Consider the following 10,908-nt stretch of genomic DNA (forward strand, 5'->3'; position numbering starts at 1 on the left):
CGATGTATTTAACTCAAGATGGATGGGGATTAGCTTACCTTATACGTTGAATGACTGAAAAAATACCCCCCTAGAAGCTCTCCCCAAAAAAATCGCCCAAAGCCAAGAAAAGATGAGAGAAAATGGCCAAATCCCGATTTTTAAAACACATCTCTGCCTCCAGCACTTTCCGCACCTGCGGTCCCTTTACCGCTTCTGCGGTTCCGCAGGTGCGAGCCAATCCACCGCTTCTGCGGTTTTCCCCATGCTCCCCTTTTTCCGCTTCTGCGCTTCTATTCCCGCAGATGCGGTCCGCTTCTGCGGCCAAACGACCGCATCTGCGGTCCCAGCTCTCTTTTGCCAAATCCGCATCTGCGACTATTGGGCCGCTTCTGCGGCTCCGCACCTGCGATCCTATTCTCGCAGGTGCGGTTACACCAGCAATCGGCAACTTCAGCCTTCCAAAAATTTCATTTTCGATCCGTTAACCACCCGGAATCCACCCGAGTCCCCCGGGACCCCAACCAATCCTACCAACCACTCCCAAAACACGCTACGGACTTGCTCGAGGCCTCAAATCATATCAAACAATGCTAAAACCACGAATCGACCTCCAATCCAAGCTTTATGAACTTTAGAATTTCAAACTTCTACTTTTGATGTTTAAACCTATCAAATTACGTCCGATTGACTTCAAATTTTGCACCCAAGTCATATTCGACATTACGGACCTACTCCAACTTTCGGAATTGGATTCCGACCCCGATATCAAAAAGTCCACTTCCGGTCAAACTTCTCAAAAACCTTCAAATTTCTATCTTTAGCCAAGTGACTCCAAAATGACCCACGGACCTCCGAATTCACTTCCGATCGCGCTCCCAACTCCAGAATCACCATACGGAGCTACTCCCTGACTCGGAATCCCAAACGGATATCGATAACATTGAAATGCACTTCAACCCAAACTTATAAAATTTCCTCCAAAATGCTAACTTCCACAATAGGCGCCAAAACGCTCCCGGGTTATCCAAAACCCGACCCAGACATACGTCCGAGTCCGAAATCATCATACGAACCTGCTGGAACCTTCGAATCCTGATTCCGAGGTCGTTTACTCAAAAATCCTATCTTAGCTAATTCTTTCAACTTAAAGCTTCTGAAATGAGAATTTCCTCTCCAAGTCAACTCCGAACTTTCCAAAATTTAATTCCGACCACGCGTACAAGTCATAATACCTGAATTGAAGTTGCTCTTGGCCTCGAACTGCTGAACGGCGCTCTAGGGCTCAAAACGACCGGTCGGGTCGTTACATCCTCTTCCACTTAAACATACGTTCGTACTCGAACGTGCTAGGAACTGTGCTGGGGTTGTCTGGGATCACTGCTTAATACCTCGTGCACCTACCCGAGCTACCACAACTCAGTTGGGCACATCAACTCGATCAAATCTAAAGATAACCTCTTTCATTTAGGCAAATAAGCCTTGGAACCCAGTTTCAACATCCGAAATTCTTTTCCAGGCCTGCCTTCGACATATGAACACCGTATCAATCACCACACGCTGTACCAGAACATGACTGCCCACCCTTGCTGAATTCACACCATGCACCCCATCATTCACAAGACCATAATAACACTCTCTGATCATAATAGCTGATATTTTGCCGAATCTGATGCTCACAATGCACCCCATGACATATATAAGTCATGTTCCAACTCTTGAAATGCTGCCACGACGGAAGGGATGTGTAGGATTCATAACCAACTGCCGAATCAACGATTCATAGGGTCTATACCCTGCCAAGAACCATCACCTCTTTCTGAACCAAATAATGGCCTTACTCTTTAATACACTTCACATATTCAGATTGCACTGATCCTAAGTCCAATGATCTCGTCTCACCCAGTACGAATTGCTCAGGCAATAGCCACCCCCGGACATGGTCAAAAGTCTCATATGATACCACAACGTGCCAATAGGCTACCAATTCGAACGCGATACAATAGGAAAACGAACTCCAAAAAGGAGATCCAATTACCCCGCTCACGAATCATACATGCCACGCGGTCAACATAATTAAACAGACACCCCGCTCGTGAATCATGCATACGAACGCGGGCACACAGCTAATATAAGTTCCTCCCAGGAAAGGAGGAAACAAAGAACATAAAACAGACACGGGGAAACTGTACTCAACGTCTCGCTGTTGCGATGTGCAACCCGATCCAAATAACATACCCATGGCGGCGTGCCACCCGATCCACACATAGATTTCACATAAGGAAATATACATCGAGCTAAATTGCTCATTACAACAAAATGCCGAATATCGATCACCAGCACGCTAAGTGCATAATACCATCCCTGGGGAGACATATAGTGTCATAGGCTACAAAACTTAAGTACAACTGGGGTGCGATATACGATCTGAACCTCAAGAGCCATTCTGCTCACATAACATCATCTCCACGCGGAAATCTCAACACATAAGCCATTTCCCAAGCCGTCTCATAACTCACACGGCGTAATGTATCATTACATGAAATAACTGGCGACGGAATAACACCCTGACTACTCCTCCATAAGGAGCGCATTACTGAAACGAACACGTCTGGCCTGATATAAAGTCGACATTCAAATTTTAAATCCATCCATAGACCTCAAGCTGATTCTGATCGCACCTAACTAGGCTAATAAACTTTCAAAGGTCCATAAATACTCCCCTTTCCCTCACAACACATAAGAACAACCATCATAACTGGAGTAATCCTCCACAGTCCACAACCCAAAATAATCGTGTGCCCCCCAGGCATAAACCCTTAATTCAATGACATCACTGCAATTTCATACTTGATTTAACTCTTCAATCAATCAAGTGGCTACATGCCACACTAATGCCACCTTTCCGTGGGCACGCTCCCACAACCTTCCGTAGCAGATAACAGATCTGTACGTCCAACTCACCGGCCGCGCTAACGCTAAAAAGCGATCAAGAATCCTTAACCAGGATGCAAAGCCCCTTTTTTTCACAACACCGATCTCAGGTGATGCTGAGGACAATACCAACTTACTTTAAACATCGAAACTACTTTCCTGCTCATCCGAGCTCGTGACATCCTTGGCAATACCGAACTGCAACCTTGATCCCCTCTTCGAACTCCATACCACTCACTGCACCCAACATGCCCACATACGATAGAACACGATATTTCATCATAGACCCATAACTACAAATGAATTAACACTTCATCATATATAAAACTCTTCGCTCATCTCACTCCAGGAGAATCATGGCAACACACAGGTGAATTCTCATAATCGTAGAATATGCAAATCTCTAAGTAGTGGTCTAAGCTACCACAGCCCTTCTGGAGTCCGCCTACGCATAACAGGCTATAGCAGTAGGATACCTCTGAATAACATCAATTACGGCGGCCGACAAACCTCACACGTACCGCCATAAATCACTTGCATTACTTGATCGCGCTGAAGGAACTGATCACTACCATCAGCCAATTCAACTATGGCTAATCAATCTATCTTTTTCCCATTTATCTTTGATTGCCTTAGAGTAATAATAACTTCATTCAACTTATAATGCACTCCACCTAAGTGTCCTTGAAACACGAGACCATGCTGTTCCAAATCCCACGAACCATTTTCTACCTTCATTGTGCGCATATTCGCATCTCGACTAGGGGTGTGCATTCGAATCGGTTTATCGATAAATCGAATCGATTATTTGTTATCGAAATCGAAATCGAAAAAATCGAAACCTTATTGAACCGATAACGATAAGCATATGTACAAATCGATAATCGATAAGTAATTATCGATAAGGGTCAAAATCGAATCGCTAAATCGAATGCACACCCCTAGACTGTAGACACTTGTTAAATGAGTAATTACCTATTTGTGTAGATTAATATAACATACAGAATGTATATATATTCCGCTACTATTTTGAAAGCGGCTATACAATATTATTTTCCCTAATCTATACCCTTTCCTTTACCCTAAGTCCCTTACCCTATTATTTCCTCTACCACATTTAAGGAATGATCATATTTAAAGATCAAGGGAATGAAGTTCAAATTAATGGAAAACAGAATTAGCCGTGATGATGTGTTTTGTTTTGTTTTGTTTTTTTATACCGTTGGAGTGTTTGTGGCATACATTTGATCCCTTAGTTTAGTTTTGTTGCATGTGCTTGTTGACACAATTTTTATATTATAAATGGTGTTCGTCTTATTTTAGCTTCTTTTTGTCCATATTAGTTAGGCGCGTTTATAGCGATATACTTTCCGTGGAATCCCGCAAATTTTCTTATTGGTGTAATCGATAACCGAATCGATAAGCCCCCAAAATCGATAAATCGAAATCGAAAAAATCGAAACCTTATTGAAACGATAACGATAAGCATATGTACAAATCGATAATCGATAAGTAATTATCGATAAGGGTCAAAATCGAATCGATAAATCGAATGCACACCCCTAGTCAACTTAAATTCTCTATTTCAAGTTAAATTAAAATAATAAAAAGCAATTAATATTGATTTGCAAATAATAATTCGTCAGTTCAATATACAAGTCAAATAATGCTATAGAGGTTGAGTGCCGCTTTCTACCTTTCACAGTTCATTAGTAGCGTAGCATTCCCTTCTCCTTTCCCCGCCCCTTTCCCTGATATAACAAAAAAACAAAAGTCAAATGCAACAATACCTTGAACTTGGCTGCTAAACGGAGACATGAAAATGGTTAATGCATGGTTCCAATGTCGTTCGTACGTCGATTCCATGTTCCATTCTGTTAATCAGCAGTAGTTAACCATAGTTAACCATGGTTTAATTATAATGTAATGTTTTTCATTCGGCTCCTTTATGGAGATGAGTCAATTTATAGATCTAAGATGTGAACAAAATTCGAAAATAAAAAAGAATTCTACCCATAACATCTATGTCAGCTTTTGGTCTGAATACAGATAAAACGAATAGCTTTGTAGATGATCCTTCTAGAAGAGGGGGATTCTAACAACCTTTCTAGTTATTTCGTTCTCTATTTCTATTTAATAGGATCCTGAGGAAAAGGATTTTGTTTCCACCGAGCTAAAACAATATGTTGATGTCTCTAGTAAACCAAAGTCATCGTTTAATAGCTATTTTGCTTCAATTTCTTCTTTACAAATAAGAAATTGAAAACTATAGTTAGAGAGTTAGTTAGTAGTTAGTTAAGGAGGTTGTTTAGTTTGTTATGAAAAGTGGACACTTGTACAATTGTCTTCTTCTTCTTCAATCAAAAATGTATCGAGCCTTTCTCTGATTCCCTCTCTTCTTCTAGATTCTTCTTCCTCTTCTCAGCTCAGATCTCATTTCTATGGATGAAGCTAGGCTTTGTAAAATTCTCACTTTGAAGATGTTTCTCGGTCAACAATGGCGATTGAAGATCAACACATTGGCGCGACCTCAACTACTGGTAACTTCACTGCTGGAACTGCTACATTTCCCACCATCGATCACAACCATCCTTTGTACCTGCAACCAACAGACACACCAAGTAATTCTCTAATTTTTCTTCAACTTACTGGATCAGACAATTATGCCTTGCGGAGTCGTGCAATGAGAATTGGCTTGCCAGGTAAAAGTAAATTAGGTTTTGTTGATGGGAGATTTCCTAAGTCTAAATTTGAACCTGAGCTTCATGATCTGTGGGAGAAAGTTAATGCTATAGTTCTCTCGTGGATAATGAATGGTGTGAGACCAGGATTGTTGAGTAGTGTATTGTATGCATCTAGTGCTCATAGAGTTTGGAAGGATTTGAAAGAGAGGTTTGATCAAGTAAATGGCTCGAGAATACTGTATTTGCATAGAGAAGTTCACACACTGACTCAAGGGACTATGACTATAACTGACTATTTCTCAAGGCTTAGAGAGCTGTGGGATGAATTTGATGCTCTAATGCCTTGTCCGGATTGTCCATGTCCTGAATCTAAACAGTATGCACAACACTTTGAGTATCAAAGACTTTTTCAATTTTTCACTGGGTTGAATGAGTCCTATTCTCAATCAAGGAGTCGGTTCATGATGATGTCTCCCCTGCCAAGTATAAACAAAGACTACTCTTTGTTAGTAGATCAGGAGAGTCAAGGGAATCTCACAAGCACAACACAAGTTGCTCAGGTCACTGAAACTTTGGAAAATATTGCCCTGTATAGCAGTTCGAGTGTGAATAATACTGGAAACAATAAGTCCAAAAGGAATCAAGTACAGTGTGAGTATTGTCACTATAAGGGACATACAAAAAAAAATTGTTACAAAGTGATTGGATACCCTACTGATTTCAAAGCCAAAAGAAAAGGAATTAGTACAGGACAATATGCCAATTATGTAGGCAATGCAGAAATTTCAGGTGCAGAGAGGTGCAATATGACTGCTAACATGACTCCTACTCTCAATGGATCATCTAGCTCAGTTACTACACAACAAATGAGTCAACCTGCTCCCTTCCAACAGATGCCACATCCAGCTCCTTTCTTTACTCATGAGCAATACCAACAAATTGTTCAGCTACTTTCTAGAGGAAGTTCAGAAGGATTAGACTCACCCAACAAAGTTGTTACAGTAGGTATTCTAAACCATGTGAATGCTTTTATGTCTCAATGTGTCAATAGTAAATGGATAGTTGACACTGGGGCTTCAAATCACATGACTTCAAGTTTAGACATGTTACACACTCATAGACCACTTCCAAATACAGAAGCAAACAAAGTACATTTGCCTACTGGGAATGTTGTGTCAGTGTCCCACACAGGTTGCACTTCTGTATTAAGTAATCAGGAGATCTCTAATATTCTGTACATTCCTGACTTTAAGTTCAACTTACTGTCAGTCTCAAAACTCACTAAGGAGCTAAAGTGTATGGTGGGATTCTTCCCTGACTTTTTTATTTTTCAGGACCTCTTCAGTGGTCAGGTGAAGGGGATGGGTAGAGAAGAACATGGACTATACATTCTGCAAGGAGGTATCCCAAAACAAGATCTATATCAGGCAACAAATAAGTGTACTAACATAATAAACACTATGTCAGCCTCTTCATGTACTTCTGTTTCTAGCCTTTGTGGCATAGAAGGTTAGGACATACTCCTTTAGATATAATAAAGAAAGTAGAAGTACTAAGCAAACTCACATCAGCTGATTCTCATCATTGTACTGTGTGTCCAGTAGCCAAACAGACCAAGTTGCCCTTTCAGCTAAGCAGTACAACTACAAAATCAGTGTTTGAGCTAATTCACTGTGATATATGGGGACCCTATAGAGTGCCCACACATGATGGTAAGATATATTTTGTTACCATAGTCGATGACCACACAAGGTATACTTGGATTTTTTGTTACAGTCTAAGTCAGATGCTATTGTAGTTCTAAGAGACTTTCTTAATCAAGAAAATAATATTTTTTTCTGCTACTGTAAAGTTTAGAACTGATAATGGAAGTGAATTCTTTAGCACTGAATTTAAGAGTCTGCTGTCTGGTCTTGGTATTTTCCATCAAAGCACATGTGTTTACACACCTCAACAGAATGGGGTGGCAGAAAGGAAACACAGAACCATCTTGGAAATAGCTAGATCACTCAGATTTTAAGCTGTTGTACCTTTAAGATTTTGGGGAGAATGTGTTGCTACTACAGTATATCTACTCAATCGACTTCCTTCTAAAGTTGTTGGATACAAATCACCATTGGAGATGCTATATTTGCACCCTCCTTCATTGTCTCATCTCAGAGTTTTTGGCTGCATATGCTATGCAACTTGTCCTCAAGTGCTGGATAAGTTCTCACCTAGAGCAATACTTGCTATGTTTCTAGGATACTCTTCTAGTCAGAAGGGTTATTTGTTGTATACTATGCATTCAAAAACATTCATAGTCAACAGGAATGTTATGTTTCAAGAGAATATTTTTCCTTTCAAGCATGCCACATCAATTGGAAGCCCTGTATTTCCTATCCTAGACTTGTTATCCTCTACTCTGAGCAATGTTACTCCCTCTTCTTCTGCACCACCAGCACCAGAGGTGTCCATTGACACCACCTTAAATCAGTTTCCTGCAAACTCCTCTCAGAGAGTCCCTCATTCTACAACAAGCTCAGAAGATTCTATCTCTATGATCCCTTCTGCTGTTGATCAGTTTCCTGATGTCACTCAAAATCCACATGTGTTTCCTCAACAAGCTGATGAGCCTCCTGCTGAACACAGAAGGTCTTCTCGACCAAGCAAGCCACCTCTGTGGCTGCAGGACTATGTCACTACCTCCAAAGGCTCTAAGTGTACGTATCCTATATCTTCCTATATGTACTATTCATCTATTGCTCTGTCATATAAGCAGGTCCTTGCAGCCTATTCAGCTCTCTCAGAATCAACTTCCTTCAAAGAAGCTGCAGCTGATCCCAAGTGGATAGCAGCAATGAAGTTGGAGATTGCATCCCTTGAGGATAACCATACTTGGAGTATTGTAGACTTGCCACCTGGGAAGACCCCCATTGGTTGCAGGTGGGTTTACAGAATTAAGTACAAAGCCTCTGGTGAAGTAGAAAGGTTCAAAGCTAGGCTAGTGGCTAAAGGCTACAGCCAAAAGGAAGGCTTGGACTATGGAGAAACTTTCTCTCATATGGCCAAGATTGTAACTGTTAGATCTGTTATTGCCTTAGCTGCTTGAAGACAATGGTTGAGTTTTCAAATGGATGTCCACAATGCCTTCTTCAACGGAGATCTTACTAAGGAAGTCTATATGCAATTGCCTGAGGGGTTTGCCAGACAGGGGGAGACTAACAAGAAGGTCTGCAAACTACATAAGTCGCTTTATGGACTTAAGCAGGCACCTAGATAGTGGAATATGAAGCTGACAGAAGCCCTGCTCAACATGGGCTTTCAACAGAGTCACTATGATTACTCTTTGTTCACAAAGAAGGCTGGAGATGATATAGTTGTCATATTGGTATATGTTGATGATCTACTAATTACTGGGAACAACCAACAACTGTTATGCAGTACTAGATCAGACCTCAAGAAGAAGTTCAAAATGAAGGATCTAGGAGAGCTCAAGTTCTTCTTAGGGATTGAGTTTGCAAGGTCCAAAAGAGGAATTCTTATGTGCCAAAGAAAATATGCCTTAGAGTTAATTTCTGAGTCAGGTTTGAGTGGTGCAAAGCCAGCTGGAACACCACTAGAGCTGAATCAGAAGCTAACTTCAGTAGAGTATGATAATTGCTTCAAAAATGACAACATCCAGACAGATGAAAGTCTTGATAATCCTGGTGCTTACCAAGGATTCATTGAAAGATTGTTGTATCTCACTATGACAAGACCTGATATTGCATTTGTGGTTCAGGGTCTTAGTCAGTACATATTGTCCTAAAAGGTCCCACATGGAAGCAGCACTGAGAGTTGTAAGATACATAAAAGAGGCTCCTGGCTTGGGGTTGTTCTTTCCTGCAGAGTCTTCAAATCAACTAAGTGCCTTTTGTTACTCAGACTGGGGGGGCATGTATACAAACCAGAAGGCCAGTCACATGGTATTTGGAAAGTTTGGATGTGCATTGATATTCTGGAAGTCCAAGAAGCAGAGTACTGTGTCCAGAAGCTCTGCTGAAGCTGAGTTTAGAAGCATGGCTGATAATAGGCTATATTCGCATAGTTTAGCAACCATTTACGCCCCAACTTAGCTATGCTTTATTGCTATATGAATGTTAAATGGCAACAAATGGCTCTAATTGTGAAATTGGTGCTTTGCAGGAGCAAGTGTTGATTATGAGGACATTGAACAGCCTTTGGAGCTAATTTGGAGCAAGGAAAGCCACTCGGAGGTGAATGCGCGTGAAAGAAGAAGGAGAAAAATAGAAAACAACTGAACCTCATGAGCGCGGGCTAAGCGCGGGCGCGCTCCAGCCGCGCTAGTCCAGGCAGAATAGAACGCGATATGCGCGGCCCAAGTGCGGTCCAAGCGCGGCCGCGCTCGTCAATTCGCTGAACCTTATTTCCAGGGGTAATTTCGTAAGTTTGGGGGAAACTCTCCTTAACATATAAGAAGCCCAGGTCGCCCAAAGAGAGGGTATCAAGGTTTTTATAGTTTTGTTGAAGGCAAGAAGAGGCAAGAGGCAAGGAGGAAAATTCGGCATCGATTTCTATCTTTCTTCCTTTTGTGTTGATCATTGATTATGAATTTTGCTATTGTGATTATGAAAACAATTATGCGTAGCTAATTATTTAGTCTAAGGTTGATGGAACCAATTGTTAGATGAACTTTTGACTCAGTTTGTCATAATCGAGCCGGGTTTATTATATGATTGTTCAACTATGTTTTGTATGGTGATTAATTGAATGGGCCCTTGATTAATCGTGTCTAATCGCCTTGTGTTGCTTGAGAAAGAATACTAGGTTAGATTGTTGTTGAACAACACCACTTTTAGGTAATTGAAGAGATTCATTACTTGAATTTAAAAGTGGGTTAGAAATAACGAAACTTTGGTGGGATAATTTAGAGCTGCATAAATTATCAGCTAGAGTAGTTCGAGAGAATGCTCTACTAAATTATTGTAGTTGATCGAGAGATAATTGCGGTAACCCATAGCTCATAATCCTCATAGAGTATTACGGCGAGATTATAGCAAAAGAGTTAAGAATTAATCTAGCAATTGGGAAAATCAATACCCCAGATCTCTCTCTACCATTGAATTATCTTTAATTTGGAATATTGTTAGTTTTAATATCATTTTAATTTAGTTAAACAAATCCCAATATTTATTGATAAAAATCTTGCAAACGGGAATTGTCTGAGCTTGCACTAGCATCACTAAGAGTTGTAATAGATAGGTTAGTTCCCTGAGGATTCGACTACGGACTTGTAAACCGGATTATATTTGCAACGACCGCTTTGTCT

General features: G+C 40.8%; 1 protein-coding gene across 1 annotated transcript; it reads left to right on the plus strand.

Annotated features, from left to right (window-relative positions):
• The first annotated feature begins 5,410 nt into the window (after nucleotides 1-5,410).
• LOC109220255 lies at nucleotides 5,411-8,688 on the plus strand. The gene is made up of 3 exons (XM_019384709.1): nucleotides 5,411-6,998; nucleotides 7,199-7,349; nucleotides 7,635-8,688. The coding sequence occupies exons 1-3, from the start codon at nucleotides 5,411-5,413 to the stop codon at nucleotides 8,686-8,688; spliced, it is 2,793 nt and encodes a 930-aa protein (XP_019240254.1).
• The last annotated feature ends 2,220 nt before the right edge of the window (nucleotides 8,689-10,908 follow it).

This window comes from Nicotiana attenuata, unplaced genomic scaffold (genome assembly GCF_001879085.1).
Source record: "Nicotiana attenuata strain UT unplaced genomic scaffold, NIATTr2, whole genome shotgun sequence".
NCBI lineage: Eukaryota > Viridiplantae > Streptophyta > Magnoliopsida > Solanales > Solanaceae > Nicotiana > Nicotiana attenuata.